General features: G+C 38.1%; 1 protein-coding gene across 12 annotated transcripts in view; it reads left to right on the top strand.

Moving 5' to 3' along the window:
• Positions 1–22,684, top strand: part of LOC115213810 (probable phospholipid-transporting ATPase IA) — a 509,671-nt gene that overhangs the window by 264,500 nt on the left and 222,487 nt on the right. For 2 of the 12 annotated variants that reach the window (XR_004999986.1, XM_029782680.2), the window contains exon 1: positions 2,962–4,108. The exons of 4 other annotated variants lie outside the window; for them this stretch is intronic. Coding sequence is in view for 7 of the 8 variants with exons in the window: in XM_029782680.2 (XP_029638540.1) it covers positions 4,018–4,108 (91 nt within the window). In the remaining variant the exon portion in view is untranslated. Of the gene's footprint in view, positions 1–2,958; positions 4,109–18,639; positions 19,463–22,684 lie in introns of those variants that run through there. 6 more of the 12 variants (XM_029782685.2, XM_029782679.2, XM_029782683.2 and 3 more) reach the window with 4 other exon arrangements.

Raw genomic sequence — 22,684 nt, 5'->3', positions numbered from 1 at the left:
GGGTTTTGTTCAACTAAAACCCTTCAAGGCAGTGCCCCAGCATGGCTGCTGTTCAATGATTGAAGAAAGTAAAACATACATCTGTCTCTTCTATTTGTCTTCTCTCTCTACATACATACATACATATATATATATAAAATATTATATGAAGTTGAGCCGTAAACATTGGCAAGAAGGAAGAATGAAAAGAGGAATGGCAAGTGCTATCAAATGTCAAAATTTCTGATTCTGCCCCCCCCCCCCGCATCAAAATTTTCTTCTTGGATTTTAAGACTCCAAAATGCACTTGTTTCTTGCGTCCCAAATATAACATCTGGAATACCTTATAACCAGACTGAGAGTCGTCTACTGTCTCCATAAATCCGGTTGAGCTAATAATTAGTGATGCTATACATTAAAAATAAGCAAATAAAGTTTTTTTAAATGGTATCCAGCAAACAACGCACACGAGTTTGCCCTGCAGATGTGGGTCCAGGATGGCCTTAGATATGTGTTAGTGATCATGTATATATGTATAAATGTGTGTGTGTGTGTGTGTGTATTCATATATATATATATATATATATATATATGCATTTACATATGCACGCATATATATACACACAATTTTTTGTGTCACGTCATGAAAACAATTTATTAAACTGGAGGATTACTCAATGTTATATATACACACACACACACAGATAGATAGATAGATATGCGTGTAAAGACTCACTCTTGGTGGAGAGGAAAGAGGTTATTTGTAAGGTTCAGCCGGAGAGGTGAAGTGAAGGGATAATAAAGAGGGGGAACGAACAGGTGTAATATGCGTTGTCTGGTTGCACGTGCTTGTATGCGTCAGCTGGACCTATTGATTAAGAAGTTTGCTTCTTAATGAAGATGCCCTGCGTTCACTCTCACTTTGTGGCATCTTGAGCAAGTGCCCCCCTCCCCCTCACTCATGGCGTCGTATTGAGTCAAACCTTGTAAGTGAAATAAGGTTAACGGAGACTTGGAAGCCCGTACTGATTCATGCTTTACGGGTTACATCAAGCGAACAAGTGACTGCGAAATACCCAGCCACTTACAAACGAATAAAGTTAGTGATTTAGTTGATCGAACAGCTGGAATATTCATCGTCGAAGGCGATGGAGTGCCCATTGTGCGCGCGATCATCGTTTTACTCCCTATCCTGCTTACAGTAGTTGGCCCCGTACGTCCTTATATAACGTTTCATTGCAGCCCTTTGTTGCAGTTGGTAAACGCAAACCCCACCTCCCCACTTTTTTATGCTTATAATTTTTACAGTATGGACAGTATATGCACATTATATCGTCCCATTGGTACTGGACAAGTTGTCTGCAGCAAGAACTCTGTATACTCTGTGTGTATCAGTTTTCATTTGGAGTTACTATCTTCCAGATGGGTTGTGTTCTGTTGAGAGCTGAAGTAAATTGCGTGTTTATACATACACACACACACCTGTGTTTAAGGTAGACTAAACTGGCACTCCGTCAGTTGCGACGACGGAGGATCAACGGAACAGCCTGTTCCCGAAATTAGCGTGCAAGTGGGTGAGCTCTCTGCAGACATGCGTACCCTTAACGTAGTTCTCAGGACGATTCAGCGTGACACAGAATGGGACAGGGCTGGCTCTTTGAATTACACGTACACCTCGTTTTTGCCAGCTGAGTGGATTGGAACAACGGGAAATAGTGTCTTGCTCAAGGACACAACGCGTTGCGGGAATCGAACCCAGGGCCTTACAACCGTGACCTGAATATCCTAATCACGCGCCGTCACTAAGGTAGACCAGAGGCTATATATACACTAGCCTAGCTATGGGAGAGACGGTAGGGGCGCTCCGCCCCGGGCGACACTTTTAGATCTGCTGTAGATAATGTCTTTTGTGGGCTCCGGGCGACACACACTTTAGCTACGCTAGTGCATATATCCCAACTGTAATAACTCCCTTTAATCAGGTGTCTTTTCGCGTCACCCATTGGTGGAGCCAGGGTGCTTTACAATTGTGTCATATTGCATCTGACACCCACATCTTCCCTTATTCGAGGTGGCCCTTCAGTCTCTGTTAAAAATATGAAACACGAAATATTAGTTTAAACTTCTCGTGACACCCTTCAGCATGAGAGGATTAAATAACTGCGTTATAGCATGCACACTCACATGTGCCCGATCCACGAGGAAGAATCTAAATCGGTCATAGGCAAACTTGGTCATAGGAATTTTTTTTTTTTTCTAATAGTGCGGCCCGCCTGATGATGAGTCATGTCTCATGCTACCCGCTTCTCGAAAAAGGTTTCCCATGACCGATCTAAATGATCGCTTATCCTGTTAGAAATAACAGTCACACACACTGCCACTTTAAAAATGAAATAATATAAAATAAATTATTCTGAGATAAACTGATGACGGAATGGTTATGGCCAGAGCACCTTTGCCCGTGCTCTTTTCAATGAAAGCTAACTTTGAACCGAACAACAGATACGTGCCATATAGTTATGTTTACTATTTAACCACATACACATGCGAAGAAAGATGCATGCTATGATAGTAAAATTATTATTTAGCTTTAGGTTAGCCTTGTCCCATCTGTAACCATCTGGTTTTTTCTTTTCTTTTCCTGCTTTTTTTTCCTTTTTCGAGATATTGTGTATTTAGGACTGCATGATTGAATGCGTGTCCACTTTTTTTTCTCTTCTTCGTTGTGACTTGAGGATAGTTTGGTCGTTCTTTCTAGCAGATTCATAGCCAGCAATGTAGTTTGTCTCTCTTTCGTTGGCTCGTAATTAATCGCTCTTTACGCAGATATGAATGAGTTTTCAGAGAAACGTATATTTGTATATATGTGTGCGTGTGTGTGCGTGCGTGCTTGCCTACATCTGCGAGATAACTGCCAATCAAAATACCTTGTGATATTTATTCCGCCCGAGTTGTACAGACATTTCCGAGTCGCTGTCGACATCAAGAAGGCAGTGCATTAAAGATTAACGATTTACAAACCTATAATTAACGACGCTTTTGTTCACAAAATGCATTGTTTAATCTACAATACAACAACAATTACAAAATTCATTGCCTACGATGATTGATAAACTGTAATCGAACGAACGAACGGACGTCTCTGTATGATGAAAGCTCTTCCAAAACATGACAACTCCCGTCTTTCTAGGTGTGTAGGACTGCATTGCGGTTTGAGAAATTTGGCTGCTGTTGCTAGCAGGTCAGGCGACCACTCGGAGGCTCCGAGGAAATACTTTTTGTGACAGTGTTATTGACAAGGCGTCAAATGTTGTCGTCACAGCTGCTGCTGTTTTTGTTGTTTAACATAGCGACCTGTTCTGCTCTGTAAATACAGAGCAGAACACTCTTAAAACAAGGAAACATCTCAACCGGACTTTACACCGAAAACTAAACCCTACCCACTACTCTCTCTCTCTCTCTCTCTCTTTCAATATATTTAATGTTACAAAGTGTTCACAACCAATAACGCCTTCCCCCACCTCGTCCTCGCTTCTGCTGTCATTAGTGCTGATGATGTTCTGACCCTCGGAGCCCAAAGCTTGTCCCTCTCCCAGTCACCACTTTTGATAACGAGCCAACGAAGAAACCACGACATGATCGTTCAGTCTACTTGCTAGAAACAGCAGCTTAATCTACCTCAAATCAAACACTGCTGTCTTTTTAAAAGAAGGAGAAAAGCAACATCATCGAAAACAAAACATTGGATAATGTACCCTGGAGTACGGTTTTCCTGGAAACGAAAATAAATAGTAACAACAAAAAAAGAAAAAAAAAGTAATAATAATCCTGTATAGTAATGGCTTGGATGAATATTGTAGATCGTAGGTCTGCTCGATCAGGGCCCGGGCCTGTTAGGGTGTTAAACCAACAATAACACTGCCACCAGTACCACGAACGTCATAATCAGGAACAGCAGCAGCAGCAGCTGCCGTCTCCGCCGCCGCCGCCGCCGTTGCACTGCCAGCACCGTTCTGGGCGGGCTTCCAACCGACTGGAATGGAGTTACAGAGTAAAACGGTAAAAGAAGACCAAGACACTACGGATGGCTGGCGGCATGCCGAAGCGGAGGATGCCTTGTTAAAAGAATGTAAGTCTTTGTGGGGTCAAACTATGAGAGTACCCCACTTTCCGATATATATCTCTCTCTATATATATATATATGTACGTATACACATACATGAACGGGCTGATATAGTCATGTATACATACATACACACACGTGTGTGTAGTTTCCCCCATCATTTACAAACCTACGTTACCAAAACAACGAATGTGAAGCGTAGATTGTGGTCTCTATATTTTCGTTGTCCTGTCAAAAGAACAATTTGGTTGTAGATACAATTACAAGAAGGGATTTAGTAGAATATTGTGTGTGTGCGTGTGTATTTATATATATATATAATATATATATGATATAGTTTCTGTTTTGTTATAACGAGATGAGCGTATGTCAGTAGTCTAGTTTAAATCGAAGCTTCTGGTTAAAAACAATTGTATCGAAACAAACTTAATTTCTCTCTCTCTCTCAAACACACACACACGTTATCTTGCCGTAAATACATTTTTTGAAACTTACATACAACCTTATGGGTTTGCTCTCACTCACACACACACGTACACACACAATAATACACGCACCGGTGATATATTATTTTGGTGAGGTGCTAAGATCAAAAGTAGTATTAAATATGATAATCATCATAATAGCAATATTAACGATAATAATATGATAGTAACGATGATTGATTAGTTTTTTTTTCTCTCGATTGTTTATCGAGTGGTTAGTCTGTTTTCGTGCTTGGGCGAGTGTGTGCTTGTGTGTGTGTGTATATATATTCGTACACATATTTCTTTCATTCTCTCTCTCTCTCTTCTACACGCTACACGAATCATAACCCACTTAATATTATTGACATTGTACCGGATACTTAAATCTGTTTGCGCCCCAACCCTCAAGCTCTCTTACTCAGCATATTATATGCTGTGTGAGTAAAGGTTTGTGTGTGTGTGTTAATGATTTTTATGTATCAAGCGTCGCTCCCTTTCTGGAAATAGATATTGCCTTACATAAAACACCGTTCTACACACACTCACTCACTCACATACATGTGTGTGTGTATGTATGTATGTATATATATATTGTGTGTAATGATATGGTGTGTTTAATGGTTATCTTCTCTTTAAAACAATTGGTTGTCGAACAAAAAAACGCCTTGCAGTATTTGATCCGGTTCTTTACGCTATGAGTTCAAATCCCACCGTGGTCAACTTTTCCGTTTGTCCTTCTGTGGTTAATGAAAATAAAAACACACATGCAGAGAGAGAACCAGCCGCGTACTCGGGACGATTCGATAGACTTATCTAGGCCCCTGAAAGTTGTCCGTCTTGTGTCTATTTAAGGAACCGTATCGTTATTATTATGAGGAGTAGTAGCAGCAGTAATGATACTATTGTTTGTGGAGATAGAAGCGAAGTGCAGCCTTCATAGATTTTTAGGGAACTTTATTGAATACAGTAGCTTTTAGGTGTTGAAGCGATCTGCAAGTTTATACGTTTGTGTCCCAGCACTTACGGCCTTTTGTTATCATTCTCTCTACTGTTACATCTTGTTTTCATCTCTTGCTGGAGGCACTGGCTTGAAGAGTTTTTCAGTCTAATTGTTTTGTTTTTTTTCTATTATTTAAGCCTGGTACTTATTCTAGAAGTCTTTTTTGTCGAACGGCTAAGTTACGGGGACGTAAACACACCAACACCGGTTGTTACGCGGTGATGAAGGACCTGACATGCGTACGTTCGACGGGCTTCTTTCAGTTTCTACCAAATTCCACTCACAAGATTTTGTTCGACCCAAGACTATAGTAGACACTTGCCCAAGGTGCCACGCAGTGGGACTGAACCCGGAACCATGTGGTTGGAAGAGGTCGATCTTGTGTTGTATATATACATATACGTATTGTTGAATGTTGTCATGAGGAGTGTTATTAAATTTTAGGGCACTGTTTAAACAATTTATGTACTGAAAGTTTTTGAGTCTTAATGCATGATTGAATTGTGATTTCTATCTGGCAGAAAGCGGGATCGAATCCAATGCCATACATACATGGATGGATGGCATTCGATCAAATATAAACACAAGCGTAACCTCCCTCATTCACTACCATGTATAGCAATGCACCCAAAACTCATAGAAATATACATGGATGCGTAGATATAAAAATAAACACGTGCATGTATATGTGTGTATATATGTATGTTTATATATATGTGTGTGTGTGTGTGCGCGCGTGTGTATCTGTGTCTATATATATATATATATATATATGTGAGAGAGAGTGTGTGTGTGTGTGTGCCATACATAAACAACGCGCGCACACATTTAAAACACGCAGCCTATAAAAATACTAATGTACTGTCCACTACTGCTGTCACTTCTTGAATACACTCAGTTTCGTTACACTTATAAAACGAACAGACTTGACCTTGCACCTTCTTATAATCCTTCTTTTCTCATGCTTTTTATCTATCCGTCATTTTCATTTTCTTTATAATCTCTCTCCCTCCATCTCTTTCTTTCTCGCTTTAGTTCCACCCACTCTCTCTCTCTCTGTTGTGCCTCGTCCCGCACATATATAAAACACAACAACCAGTGCCAAACTGTTCATTCACAAATACATCGAGAAATACAGAGAGAGAGAGAGCGATGTCCTATTTTACTCAGGAAATTTCATAGAACGTATTAAGTCTCTTTGACTCCGCATCCCTCGTTCTACTTCCTTATTATGGTCGTCCCATCTGGTGGCATATTATTGTTTCTTCCACTCCCCGAATTTCCTCTTCTTCATATAATGTTCCGTTGTCGCAAACCACTCCTGCTGACCCCTTTTCACTCACCAACCACCAGCATCACCATCATTTCGATGATAAACTATTTTCGAGGCTTTTTTTTTCCTTCCGTTTTTCCCCGAGCAACATTTTTGACAAAAAGCGATTTGGCATCGCTATTCCACTTAAGAATTGCATTCACTTTGCTCGTTTTTGTTAAAATATTTCTGTTGAAATACACTACCATTGTTTTAATTTATTTTTAGAGTATTGAAGAATTTAGTAAAATAACTTTGTCCTTATTAAGCGGGTATTTAGAATTTAAACTCGTATAAAATTTTGACAGTTTCAATTTAGATAACTTTAAAGTGGTATATTTGTGTCAGACTCAGAGACGGCCTCGAGTGGGCGGGTATTCCACCCTCATAATGTAGAATTACGGTCTGTAGACAGTATTTTTTGAAATTCTTTTATTTGTTTCAGTCATCAGACTGCGGCCAGGCTGGGGCACCATCTTTGAAATTTTTAGCCGAATGAATCGACTCCACTACTCTGTTTTTTTCTTTTTAAGCCGTGTACTAATTTTATAGGTTTTTTTTGCCGAACCGTTAAGTTACAAGGACGTAAACACACCGATACTGGTTGCCAAGCAGTGGTGGGGACACATACACACACACATACATACTACATATGTGTGTGTCAGGGATTCTCTTGTGAAAGATAAATGAGAATTCAGTAAAATAAAACGGTAATCATGTTTAATGGACATGCCTGTGTCTCTTGAGGCCTTGCAAATCATTTGGCAAACGGAACAAATTGAGGACTCAGTTTGCTCGAGTGCGTGTGGATTATTTACTACGTGTTTTCTTGAGTGGACGGCATGGCCTGCTTTGCTCCGTGCCACAAAACCACACACGCACACGCTCTGGAGATTGGGTGTGTATTTAGTAAAAAAAAGAAAAAAACAGAAAGACGGTAATAGGCCTGTCTTTTGCAGGAGACTTGGTTGCTATTTCTAGCAGGTCAAGCAACTTCGAAGACGCTTCTTCGTTGGTTCCCATTGTTACCAGTTCAACCTTGATTGAGCAGACCTATATCTGAAGGTATTTCACGTATGCCTGACTTTTCTAAATGGTAACGTGATTTAAAGGAAGAGAAGTTTGATTGTTACACTTAGCAGGTCAAAGAACTATATATGGATTCAGATTCTCTCTTTAACTCGTAATTTTGTTATTGGATTAGCCCTAAATCGGCCTTGATCAGACAGACCTAGAATTAGATCTTCTTGTCACAAATATCTTCTGTTATTTTCTTGTTTCAGTTATCGGACTGTGGCCATGCTGGGGCACCACCTCAAAGAGTTTTAGTCAAATAAATCAGCCACAGTACTTATTCTATCATTCTATTTTGCCAAATCACTAGATTACAGGTATGTAATTAAACCAAACACAAGTTCTCCAGTAGTTGTGGTGGTGATGGTAAACACACACATACAGTGTTGTTATACACATGCACACACATACGACAGGCTTCTTTCGATTTTCATTTACCAAACCTACTCAGAAGGCTTTGGTTGGCCCAATACTAGAGCAGATGGCACTTGCCCGAAGTGCTGCACAGTGGGACTAAACCCAAGATTGCATGGTTGGGAAGCAAGCTTCTTAACCACACTGCTACGTCTGCACCTATAAAATTTCTTAATATCATTGTTTTTATTTATTTATTTTGTTTTTTGAAGATGTCAAAACCTGGTCAGTTATGGCCACTCCATCGTATCTAATTGGTATCAAACTCTGAAGTACTTATTTTATCGACCCTCCAAAAAAAAAAAATGAAAAGCAAGTCCACCTTAATAGAGTTTTAACTCAGAACATATGGAGCCAGAAGAAATGCTACAAAGCATTTTGTCCAATGTGCTAATGAGCCTGCCCCAATCACCACCCTAATAATAATGATAATAATGGTTTCAAATTTTGGCACAAGGCCAGCAAGTTCGAAGGAGGGGTATGTCAATTGCATCAACCCCAATGCTCAACTGGTACTTATTTTGTCAACCCCAAAGAGATGAAAACAAAGTTTGATCTCAGCAGAATTTAGACAAAATAAAATGCCACTAAGCATTTGGCTTGGCGTTTTAACGAGTCTGCCAACTCACCACTCAATAACAATGATAGATGGTAGTGTTTTAAGTAGGCACTGTCAGTTTAGTAATGGGCAAGTGTATTGCTGATGGTGTTTATTTGATCAACTGACCCACATTTTATGTTGGCTGTGTGAAAGGGTAATTGAACTACTGCAAAATTTGAATTCAAAACATTGAGTCAGGAATCTGATCTAGTTATCCCCCCACAACTTCTGTATTAACGATGCTATCTTAATGATAACAAGAGCACTCAGAGAGTGTAAACCTCTGCCAAGGCAACACCAACGTCCTTCCAATGATTAGCCGGAGATGATTTTTAAAATGAGAGTATCTGAAATAAACTCAACTGCTCTCACAAATGAGAATACTAAAAATGAACCCGACCGCTCTCAAAACTTAAGGAAAAAGAAACAGGAAAAATAATCCAGAATCCTTGTCCAGTACCAGATCGATCCTAAAATCTAATCAGTTCATGACAGTCACGAGGCCAAAACATCCCTGAAAATTTCATCTGAATCTATCTGGTGGTTCTTGAGATATCTTGTCCACAGACAAACAGTCAAACACGACTGAAAACAATACCTCCACCTTTGCTAAGGTGGAGGTTATAACGTTTTGTGAGGGAGAAGCACAGTCAATCAAATCAGTCCTTAGTACTTGACTGGTATTTGTTTCATTAAAGCAGTGAGCTGGCAGAAACGTTAGCATGCCGGGCGAAATGCATAGCCGTATTTCGTCTGCCGTTACGTTCTGAGTTCAAATTCCGCCATGGTCGACTTTGCCTTTCATCCTTTCAGGGTCGATAAATTGAGTACCAGTTACGCACTGGGGTTGATGTAATCGACTTAATCCATTTGTCTGTCCTTGTTTGTCCCCTCTGTGTTTAGCCCCTTGTGGGTAGTAAAGAAATAGGTATTTGTTTCATTCTGCCTAAGACAAGGAAAAGCTAAATCAACTTTAGTGACATTTGAACTTGGAATGTAATGGAAAATATAAGGATTTTATAATGTAAGCACAAGGCCACAGATTTGGAGAGGAGGAGGTATAGTCAATTGAACTGATTCTAATACTTGACAGGTACTTTATTTATTGATCCCAGAGGGATGAAAGAAAGATTGATTTTGGCAGGATTCAAACTTAGAATATTAAGTGTTGTAACTAAATACTGCAAAGATGCATGCATAGCTGTGTGGTAAGAAGTTTGCTTCCCAACCACAAGGTTCTAGTTTCAGTCCCACTGCATGGCACCTTGGGGAAGTACCTTCTTCTATAGTCTTGGGTCAACTAAAGCCTTGAGTGGATCTGGTAGATGGAAACTGAAAGAAGTCCATTGTACATGTATGCATGTGTGTGTGTCATTGTGTTCCTCCCCACCCCTATCGGTGTTGGTTTATTTACATCCCCATTACTTAGTAGTTCAGCAAAAAGAGTTTGATAGAATAGTTACCAGACTTTAAAAAAACAAAAAAAAAACATAAGTTTTGGGATTGACCTGTTTGACTAACCCCTCAAGTCAGTGCCCTAGCATAGCTGCAATATAATGACTGAACCAAGTGAGACAGAAGATAAAAAATAAATTTTTTTCTGATTCTCTGATATTTGTACCAGTCTACAGCCCACGTTTTAAAATAATTTCTAGTTCGGACATGAGGCTAGCAATTTGAGGGGCAGGTTAGTCAGTTAATTGACTTCATTACGTAACTGGTACATGTTTTCTTTTTAACCCCTAGAAGGATGATGGAAATATTGACCCCCTCCCCCCCCCCCACACACCAGTATGATTTGAACACAACATGTCAAGAGTCAAGTTGAAACAATAATAATAATAATCATCCTTTCTGCTATAAGCTCAAGGTCTGAAATTTTGGGGAGTGGATAGTCGATTATATCGACCCCAGTACACAACTGGTACTTATTTTATCAACCCCGAAAGGCTGAAAGGTACAACTGACCTTGGCAGAATTTGAACTCAGAACATGAAGACAAGAGAAATACTACTAAGCACTTAATCTGTCGTGCTAAGGATTCTGCCAGCTTGCTGCCTTAACAATAACAGTGAGGATGATGATAATACTAATTTTAGGTGTGCATTAAGTTCATTACATCGATCCTCAATATTCAACTGGTACTTTAGTTTATTAATCCACACTGTAAAGTGGTTAGCATTTGGAAGGGCATCCAGCTGTAGAAACCATGCCAAAATTGACCTCACCTGTGCTAGTGCCATGTAAAAAGCACTCAGTCCACTCTGCTGGGTTAGGAAAGGCATCCAGCTGTAGATACTGTGCCAAAATAGACACAGAAGTATGGTGCAGTCTTCTGCCTGGCCAGCTCCTGTCAAACTCTCCAACTCATGCCAGCATGGAAAGCAGATGTTAAATGATGATGAAAGGATGAAATGTAAAGTTGACTCCAGCAGAATCTGAACACAAAACGTAAAGAGCCAGAGAAAATGCTGCTAAGCATTTTGTCTGATGCTCTAATGATTCAGCCAACATGCTACCTTAATTATAATAATTCTTTCTACTAGAGGCACAAGGCCTGAAATTTCGTGGGAGGGAGGTAGTTGGTTAAATTGATCTCAGAACTTGACTAGTATTTATTTATTTATGACAGATACAGTTGACCTTGGCAGGATTTGATCTTAGCATGTACAGAGCTGGAAGAAATAATAATAACCCTTTCTACTATAGGTACAAGGCCCGAAATTTTAGGGGAAGAGGATTCGCTGATGACATCAACCCCTGTATACTCTCAACTGGTACTTTGTTTTTCATCCCTCCAGGATCCATAAAATAAAGTTCATCCCAGTAGGGATTGAACTCTGAACATAAAAACCAGAACAGATATCACAAACCTTATTTTTTTTTTTTGTTCCTGACATTTTAATAATTCTGTCAGTTCACTTCATTTGATGACGATATCATCATCATCATTATCATCACATTCTACTTAGTGTGAAAAAAAATAATGAGCTTTGCATTTCCTGTGAAGGTGGTGGGGTGGAAAAAATTATGGAAATTTAAGATTTTTTTTTTGTTCTCTCCATGTTGTTGTTGTTATTATTAATGACCTAATTCATAATACATAGACATGTAGATGTTAGACAATTATAATTTAATCTGTGTCTAGCTGCAGCACTACTACTACTAATAATAATAATAACAATAAGAGTGAAATGGTGAATGGATGGGTAGGTATTTATCTGCCTACCTCTTAATACTCTTTAGGACAGGATTAAGAAAGCTAAACTCTGATTCTGTACTGTGTGTGTACATATATACATACATACGCACACATACTTGTGCGCTCACACATACACATTGTACATACAAGTGTTACTGCATTTATTAGCTTTGTTTAGATCTCAATGTTTATCAGTTTAATATGACTATCTCCGCCAACAACATTTGTCACCGTAACTATCATCATTACTCTGTACAGTGTATATGTAGTGTCTTATCCTGATGAACTTTTTTTTGTTTTTTTTTTTGTCGCATCATTTGCAATTCACATCTGGCACAGCTGTACACTAACCCACAGAGGCATAAAGTGGCCAGCATAGGCCCCGTTTTAGTTGGTAATTCTTAGTAATATACGTATATTTAGGAGAAAGTTGTATACATATTGATGTTTTAACAATTAAGATGATAACCATCATCATCTTCTCAATGTCCATTCCCCCCCCCCCTTGCATGAGTTGGACTTGATGTCCTTCCTGTCAACTGCACTCCAGACATTTTTTCACAAAATATAGGAAATGAATGATACTGCTTGTATGACATACAAACATTTACAACTATTATGTAATGTCAAGAAAAGGAGACACAAATACACAGACACACACACACACTCACTCACATACACACATTTGTATGTGTGTGTGATGGCCTTCTTTCAGTTTCCATCAGCAAAAATCCACTCACATGTTGGCCAACCCAGGACTATAGTAGAGGACAATTGAGCAAGGGGTCACATAGTGGGACTGAACTTGAAACCATTGGTTGGGAAGCAGATTTCTTAACCACACTGCCATGTCTGCACCTATTAACTCACCCACCACTTTTCAGGTGTGACTAGTGCTTTTTTTATATTTGTTTTTCTTTTATTATAGTTTGAATGAAATTTATATTTAAATGTTGAATTTTGGTCTCAGTGGACATTGGGTGAGGATTATGTAAAAAAATATTGTGAACTCTAACAGAATAGGTTGCATGTCATTGTACTAAGCTTTCAAATACTTATCTATTACTGAACTATGAATCAGTGAAAGGCCTTGCATGCAATCATTTGACTAACTACAAATCACAGCCAATTCACCCTCAATACCTTACCTTTTTGTCTTTTTCAGAAAAAGACATATTGAACAATGTAGTCATAGATGCATTGAAAAAAGAATTGGGTGAAGGGTGTGGGACACACCTGGAAACCTCAGGTGTTAGCTTTGTTTGATTTAGGGTTGACTTTCGCTAAACATTTGCCGCTACTGAACTACAATGCAGTAAAGGAACTTCTGTGTAATTGCTCAACCTGCCAATTAGATTAATTAAATCTGTTAATGAACTTCCTCCGCCACCATTAGAATCTTTAGAATGGTCACTGTATGTGTACACCTATAACAGCCAATTTGCTTTCAGCAACACCTTACTCCATAGATACATAGACTAATGTAATCTTAGATATACTGATACAAAATATAAAGAAAGGATCATAGTTGGGCCACTTTTTGTAATAGGGTTGTTCAGTTTAGGGTTTGCCACCAGTAAACCACAAAGTAATAAAGGAGTTTCTCTGTAGTTGCTCAACTTGCCAATGTCTTAATTAAATCTCTGTTTGTGAAGTTCATCATCACCACAGTCTTTAGAATGGACACTGTTTGTGTACAGTCATTAATGTTAGAAAATTGCATCCATAATAAAGTCGGTTTTCACTAGAATCTCTGATAAATTATTAAGTTAAAGCCAGACTAATATGCTGGTTATTTTATGTTTCCAGGCAAGTGTGACGACTTCCCCTTTTGATGTATTGGTTAGTAGGAGTTGTTTGTTAATATTTATAAATCTCAAAATGTAAATCTTCTCAACTTAAAAACATTAAGTTAAAGAGCAGATATGTGTGTACATAGCTCTGGATTTGTGGTTTTATGTGGACGTATGATCAATATCTTGGATATGATGCTTGTGTTGTTGTTTAGCTAATGTGTTGTAGGCATTTATTTCCAACAACTAGGTGGATTGAGGCAATGCAGAATAAGTATTGTTTTGCACAGAAGCATCGGTGTGCATGCACTGGATTTCGATTCACAACCAAGGATGATGGTTAGTTAGCCAGTTAGATAGGGTACTGTACTATCTTGCTTCTACTATTGTATAATGAATTTAAAAATAAAAAAAACATCCAGCTGACCTGGGGGACGACAGAGGAGGAGCAGTGACTCTTCAGCAGTTTTAACTCTCCTTTACTGGAAGTTTAAATGCAGCAGTGTAAAGCTTGTGCAGTTAATTGTTGATGTAGGCCCAAGTTAGCATTGATCAGATAAGCATTTCTGCTTGCTTAGTGCTGATTCAGATGCATTTCTGATATGACCAACTGTTGTTTATATATTGAGGACCTCCTCATTCCATGTATACTTCAAGGTCATTGGGTGGGATTTGAGAGAGATTTGTTGTTTCTAGCATATTAGACAGCCATACCAGAGTTTATTTGTTTGCTTGAATGTGTGTCAGTTAGTTTGACATATAGATACAACTGTGTGAGTGGGTGAGTGTTTGAAAGTGAAACTAACCAGATTTAGTTTCCCCTTCATTGGCTATATATGTTATGTGATGATGCCTTGTCAATAGAAATTCTATAGTAATTGTTCATGAATTGTACCTGGCTTGAGTCCAGAACTATAATTTAAATCTCCATTGTGACCTTACTGAGAGATTAAGGAAGCACCATTATATAACCAATATTAAAGAAGAGACCAAAGATGTCTTACATTAACCTTTTCATGATTATATTTCTAATGAAATACTGTCTGTGTACTTCAGTTAATTTGGAAAATAATCAAGAATTTGGAGGTATTTACTAAGTAGCTTTTGTGTTATGAAGTTGAATGTTGCAACATAATTTTAGAAAAATTCGACATAAAATTTATGATGGAATTATTAATGTAAATATGAAAAGAGGTTTTATAACTATTAAAAAAAAAACTTTTTTGAGTCTGAAGACTCATGACCTGAAGACAGGATTCCAAAGAATCAATGTTCTGGGGTAAAGGATTAGGCATAATGGTTAGTGTGGGACCAAGACAGTTGGAGGCACCAAAAGTGATGAGAGGTGGGAAATAGTATGAGTCAAGGTTGCTTGAATGTTGAGGGTATGAGACCAGTCAAGAGATCAGTACTTTCAAATGATGTATGCCAGAGTTAGCTTCTATGTTCATCACTTAATGCTCTCTCTCTCTCTTTCTCTCTCTCTCACTATCTCTCTCTCTCACTATCTCTCTTTACTCTTTTACTTGTTTCAGTCATTTGACTGTGGCCATGCTGGAGCACTGCCTTTAGTCAAGCAAATCGACTCCAGGACTTATTCTTTATAAGCCTAGTACTTATTCTAACGGTCTCTTTTGCTGAACCGCTAAGTTACAGGGACGTAAACACACCACCATCGGTTGTCAAAGAATATTGGGGGGACAAACACAGGCACACAAACATACACACACAAACGCACATACACATTTATACAACGGGATTCTTTCAGTTCCCGTCTACCAAATCCGCTCACAAGGCTTTGGTCGGCCCGAGGCTATAGTAGAAAACACTTGCCCAAGGTACCATGCAGTGGGACTGTAAGCAAGCTACTTACCACACAACCTCTCCTACACCTATTTTTTTTTTTTTTTAAATAATGTGCTGCAGTGTGTACCATTCCCAAGAAGGGCTTCTCCTCTGGCTCTGCCAGTTATCATTCTATTGCACTCGCTTCCCATGTCCATCATTTTGAAAGTAGTGGAGACAATTATCAACTCTTTGAGCTGTTTTCTAACACCTTGGATGTTTTATAATGACCACCAGTATGACTTAACTTTCATATAGCTAGATCTGCTGGAGACCCACTCTATCGCTGTGCTCCTTATGAAGCAGAAGGTTTATTGTGATTGTAACCCTTACTCTAAAGATCAGGCTTGAAGGCAGTTGTAATTCTTGCTGAACACAGATATACAATGATTGAGATACTTATGTACAGACCACCTGAAACTGCTGGCTTTGTACCAAAATGTGAAGCCATTACTTTTGTTGTTTAACCCTGGGTCATCCTGAGCACACTCATGATAAAAAGCAGTCCAACCATGACCTCACCATCTTTTTAGGAGTATCTAAGGTTACATTATTTAAAATGTTCCTCTTCATTTAAGGTGGTGGTTGTTTGGTGAAGCAATCACATGAAGACATCTCTGTTTTTTTTCTTCTTTTTTTACAAAAATGATGGATTCATAGACTAAAATACCTAATGTTTGTGTCCCATCTAGTTCTAAAGTCCTACTTTAGTTTCCCATTTTGTCTAGAGTTAGTAAAATAAAGGCTGGCTAATAACTAGTGTCAGTTCAGCTGTGGCGAGTATGCCCCTTCAAACTTTGACTTTGAGTTGAAGTAATTATTTTCTTGCTGGGTTCACAGAATCAGTGGCTGTGTGGTAAGAAGCTTGCTTCCCAACCACATGGCTCCAGGTTCAGTCCCACTGCATGGCACCTTCGGCAAGTGTCTTCTACTATAGCCTTGAGCCAACCAAAGCCTTGTGAGTAGATTTGGTAGATGGAAAGCAAAAGAAGCCCATCGCATATGTTTGTGTTTGTACCCCCATCATCACCGTAACTTAGCTGTTCAGAAAAAGAGACTGATAGAATAAGTACTAGGCTTGCAAAGAATGTCTGTGGGTTGATTTGTTCAACTAAAGGTGGTGCTCCAGCATGGCCGCAGTCAAGTGTCTGAAACAAGTAAAAGAATAAAAGAATACATGTCTTGCAGTATTTATTTAGTTTCAGCTCTCAGTGTTCTGAGTTCAAACTCCAACACAACAATTGGATAACATTTTCTCTAGACACAGTCAGTTTTTTTTTTTTTAATGATTTGGCAGTATCAATCACCCTCACTATTTGTCTCATACTTATTTTATCAGAGGGATCAAAGTCAATGTCAGCTTGAGCAGAATTCTAACTCTGAATGTAGAGACATACCCACAAGTATGATCAGGTATAGTTGTATGGTTTAAAAGTTTACTATGCAATCACTCTACCAGATTGGGATAAAAGTTATGGATTATACTATATTTTTTATTTTTTTAAATTTATGCTACTTACTACCACAAATATTCCTTCCATAGCCTCACATTGACCTAAATCTTGCGAGTGAAATTTTAAAGATCAAAACTATTCGGAAGTTCATCTGATGGCCTCTTGATGTTCTCAGCTGGTAGATTTAATTAAATCTGCTGCCTAATTTAGCACCATCATCAGGCCTCTGGGTCCCTTTAGCAGAGTCCTCTGTATTGCAACTATTTTCACCAGGCCTGAAGTTGATTTGATATGAGTACATCTGTATACCTTTTAGTTGTATTTTCTTCTCCCCTTATCCCTACCATTAATCTCAGAATTTCTAGAAATGGTCATTGCTTCCCAGGAACATGGTTCTGGCTTTAGTCCTCCTGTGTGGCACCTTGGACAAGTGTCTTCTACTATAACCTCACTTCTGGTTGTAAATGATTTGGTAGACAGAAACTGAAGGAAGCCTGTCATATGTGTGTGCATACTGGTGTTGGTGTGTTTACTTCCCCATGAGTTAGCAGTTTGGCTAAATAGACTGATAGAATAAGTACCAGACTTAAATTAAAAAAAAAAAATAGGTACTGAGTGTCAATTTGTTTGACTAAAATTCTTCAAGGGTGGTGCCCTGGGATGGTTACAGCCTAATGACTGAAACAAGTAAAAGATACAATGCAAAATTAAAACCTTGTCCAGTATTTTTAGAGGGAAAAAATGTTTTTTTCAAATATTTACATTTCTTTTGCAAGAGATTGGAAAATTAACAAGCAATAAAAGCAGATTTTACCAAGAGAGAGAGAGGCAAAGAAAGTTTTATTGCCAGACATATGGTAGATTTATCTTCAATGTAGCCTCATTCCATTCCATTCTATTCTATCATTAACTGCTGGGACAACTCTTCACACAACTGTCCACTATTGTGTTCTGTTAAATCAAAGAGTGACAATAATTTCTTTCCTGTTCACACTACCACCACCATTAACTTCACATTTTATGGAAAATATATATGAATTGAAATGAAAATGCAACAGATAGCATTACTTTCCTAATATAATTTCATTAAGGAAAATTTTTTAAATGACTTTTTTATTTTTAATAGTAATTAAGGAATTTGTGGCCTAAAATGTGTTGGCTATTTTCCTTTATCCGTTTTTTAATTCTTCTCATTTGGCATTCGCAAATCATTTCTTCCACTGAATAAAATCTATGTTCCCCACCACCACCTTCCCTCCTCTCTCCTTCTCTCTCTCTCTTCTTCTCCCTCTCTCTTCTCTCTCCTCCCTCTCTCTTCTCTCTCTCTCTCTCTCTCAGCTTTTGGTCTTTCTTGTGGCCTCACTCCTCTCAGAACTGCTGAATAGTTCTCATGGAAACTACCAGTGTATTAGTAGTTAACGAAATCACAGCCAAACCAAACTAAATCAATCAAGCAACTAACTAACTATGCCTGTTGGATTTTTCAATACAAATGTGACCACCACCAACAACAACTGCAGCAGTTAACAATAACAACAGTAACATTAATATTCATAATAATAATAATAATAATAATAAGAGCCAACTTTGCTTTTGGTTTATTCCACATCTGTTTTGCTTTCCTTCTGTTTGCAAACCAAACCATTTGGTCATGGCTCAGATGATAATTCTTCTGTTTTCGTATTGCATTCAGTAGAACTGTCGTAAGTGAAGACACCTGGCTGTCTGTCAGTCTATTTGTGTAACGCTATACGTGTGTGTGTTTGTGTCACATCTGTTTGGTTGTGTGTCTGTGGAAAAATAACAACAACAACAAATCAGATGTAGATATTAAGAATTTTCTCTTCCGACATATGTATGTATGTATGCATGCATACATATGTAATCAGAATTTTTCCTGGTTTTCGGAGCTGGTTTTGATTCATTGAATATATCCATCGGTTTCTATTACCAGCTTAGCTGATTCAATTGAAGTTTTTATTGTTGATTCTTCATATTAGTAGTAGTAGTAGTTGCTGTTGTTGTTGCTGCTGCTGCTATTGCTATTACTACTATTATTACTACTACTACTACTGCTGTTGTTCTTTGCTACTGGTGGTGGTTGTAGTAGTATTTTGTGGACAACGTTCCTATCTATATCAACAACATGCACATATGAAATCCAGTCAACATTATGAAACAGTTTGCATATGATATAGGTAACAAATTCCTCTCTTTTCTCCGGTTTTTTTTCTTTATTTAAAAAAAAATTTTTTCTTACATTTCCATTATTTTTTCGCTTCTCCTTCTGAGTAAACCATTCTTTTATTCCATCTTTTTACTCTTTTTTACCTTTTTATTGATAAGTCGAGATCAAAGAGTAAAAGAAAAAAAAAGGGAAAGACGAAAATCGTGTCAAAATTCTTTACTTTCATTTTCAATACCTGAAGGTTCACCCACTCTCCCACCCCTTCCACCAAAACGAGCAAAAATATGTTATGTAAGATTTGAGCTAATTTCTCACTCTTTTGGTAATGATAGCGGTATTGATGGTGGTGATGATGATGATGATGATATGGTGCTTGTCTATGTTGATGATGATGATAATGAGACATATGGTGAGAAACAAAATGCCTTTTTGTTCTGGCTTTTGTGTCTTGTCAACTTTGTTTATATTCATCACAGTATTGATTCTAATTCTAATTTCCTTTTCATTTGACAATTGTGTTTTTTGTGTGTGTTTTTTGTTGCACCTTTTGTCTTACTGTTTTTGTTGATTTATAATTTTAATTTTATTTTGTGTGTGGTAGGTAGGTGTATGAGTGTGTGTGTTTCTAAACAGCTGAAAGCTTGCATTTTTATTTATTTTTTTATTTTTACTAGAAGCCATTTCTGTGAGAATCGGCAACTAGCAATTCTTTCGCTCTCTCTCACACAACTGAACACTTACATAATGTACAAGTGTGTATAACACATGCACACACACACACACACACACACACAAATATAAGTACTTGTATGTGTTCAAAATTGAATATGTGTATATATATATATATATATATATATATATATATATATATATATATAGGATGATGATTTATGTATATATACACATACATACACATACAGGCTTGGGAATGTGATTTTATGTATCCTTATCAGTGTGTACGTATGTATACAAAGACACATACACTTCCAGTATGACTGTTTTGCAAAGAGCTGCATTCTTCGTTAGCAATCCATCTACATCGACGACAGCTCACAACACCACCACACTGCTTACTGCACTCTTCTGCACTCTACTGCTGCACCATATGATAGGTGTTCATCTTTTCTTCCTGTCTCTTTATTATTCCTTTCAATATGTTTACCTTGTCGGAGAGCTTTGTCACCCTACTCACACACACACACACACACACACACACGTACATATACACACACACATCAGTCTATTGTAGTAGGCGTATTTTTTTTAACATCCCTTATTGTGTCACACTTGCATTCTTCTCCTTTGTATTATCTGTTCTTTTAACAACTGTAAACTCTCGTTGTTTGTAGTAATAGTACCAGCAATGACAGTCAGTGTTGTGTGGTTGTGATCGTGATGGTACCTGTACTATTAGAACTAACAGTATTGTTTCTGTTAATACTTTCTAAGGTTTTGAGAAAGGCATGATTGTCACCCCCACATCTGTGCACACATATTGTAAGACTTCCTCGTTCCTATTACAGAAATATTCAGTCAGAGGAGACAAAAATCATAATGTTACCGTTTTGTTTTGACTTCAGCATATTGCCTGATTTTTGTAGCAGACAGGCTGCATTTGGTTTGGTGTGTGTATGTGGATAAATGCTGTTGTCTTGACCATAGTATATTACTGGTATCCACCTTTTGCCACCATATTGTGGCTAACTCACTCTCCAGATGGTGCTGTTGCCTGAAGCTTATCTGTTAGGGTAGGTGTGGTGTAGGATTACTGATCTCATTGAGCACTAGGTCCCAAACCAACAATAACCCTGATGGTTGCTGGTCATCTGTGTGGTGCAGCAACACCGTAAGAGTACTTCACTGAATTCAAAGTTGGGTGTCTTATTGTTTTAAGTTCTTATCTCACCAAAGTCAGCTTTAGTTGATCCTCTATACTTCCCCCCTCCCCATCAACAGCCAAGGTAGATTTCTGTAGGAAAGGGGGTGAATATAAATAGCTGTAATATGCAAGGACCAAATTAAAAGTTCAACAGGTCTACTTTCTTTGCCATCTAGCAGTTTCCTGTTCATAAGAAATTATCATTATGTTAGAAATCATCATCATTAATTATTAATTAATTAATATTTTAAGGCAGCAAGCTAACAGAATTGTTAGCACACTGAACAAAATGCTTAGCGGCATTTCATCCAGCTTTTACTCTTTGAGTTCAAATTCTGCTGAGGTCAACTTTGCCTTTCATTGTGTTGGGGGTGGGGATAAAATGAAGTATCAGTCAAGTACTGGGGTTGATGTAATCAAGTTGCCACCGCCTCCAAAATTTCAGGCCTTGTGCCTATAATAGAAATAATTATTGATTAATATTTAATTATTATTTAATATTATTGGCAGAAATAGTAAAGCATTAGAAAAAATTACTTTTTGCATTTAGTTACATCCCTTTGTTCTGTTGTATATTGAAATCCTGCCACACAGTTTTGCCTTTCATTTTTCAGTGTGGGTTGATGGCAACAGGTTCCAACAATGGCCCCTTCTTTCACCTTCAAATAATACACTCCAGAGCTAGCTCCTATCCTTACCAAACTCCCTAAACTCTCTCTCTCTCTCTTCAGGAATCTTTCATAAGTATGGAGAACCTGCTATTGTATATCAAGTCACTATAGAGGGGATTTAACTACATGCCTCATCTCCCCAACAAATTTCTGGCATTGGAGAGTACCATATGAAATACCTTGCAGTATTTAGTTTATATCCCACTTTTCATGGGAGGTGGCCTTTGCATTTTGATCCTCCTGAGATTAATAAAACAAGTGCTGGTCAAGTATGGGTGATGGTAGTGGAATTTATGTAACCTTTTGCCTAGACTGAACTGGTGGAAGTGGTAATATAGCTGAGAAAAATGCTTTGTCATATTTGGCTAAATTCTTTGTATTTTGAGTTCAATTCCTGCCACTTTCAGCTTCGTGGTGGTTGGATGGACAGATAAAACATATACCAGTCAGGTACAGGGTCCTGTCCATATAATTGACTGTTCCCTGTCCTTCTAAATACATGGCCTTCTGCCTGTGTTTGAAGTCAGTCCCACCAAATTCAACTATACCTTTTCATCCTTCAAAATGAAGTACCAGCTGTGTACTGAGGTCATTGTAAATGACTGTTCTCTAACCCCCAAATTTCCGCCCTTGTTTTTTATCTTTCAAATTACTATTTCTGTTGGCTAATGTTAAGCTGGTC

The sequence above is a fragment of the Octopus sinensis genome, linkage group LG7, assembly GCF_006345805.1.
Source record: "Octopus sinensis linkage group LG7, ASM634580v1, whole genome shotgun sequence".
NCBI classification, from domain to species: domain Eukaryota; kingdom Metazoa; phylum Mollusca; class Cephalopoda; order Octopoda; family Octopodidae; genus Octopus; species Octopus sinensis.
The sequence above is the reverse complement of the archived record's forward strand: the minus strand, read 5'-3'. Positions and strand labels throughout refer to the sequence as shown.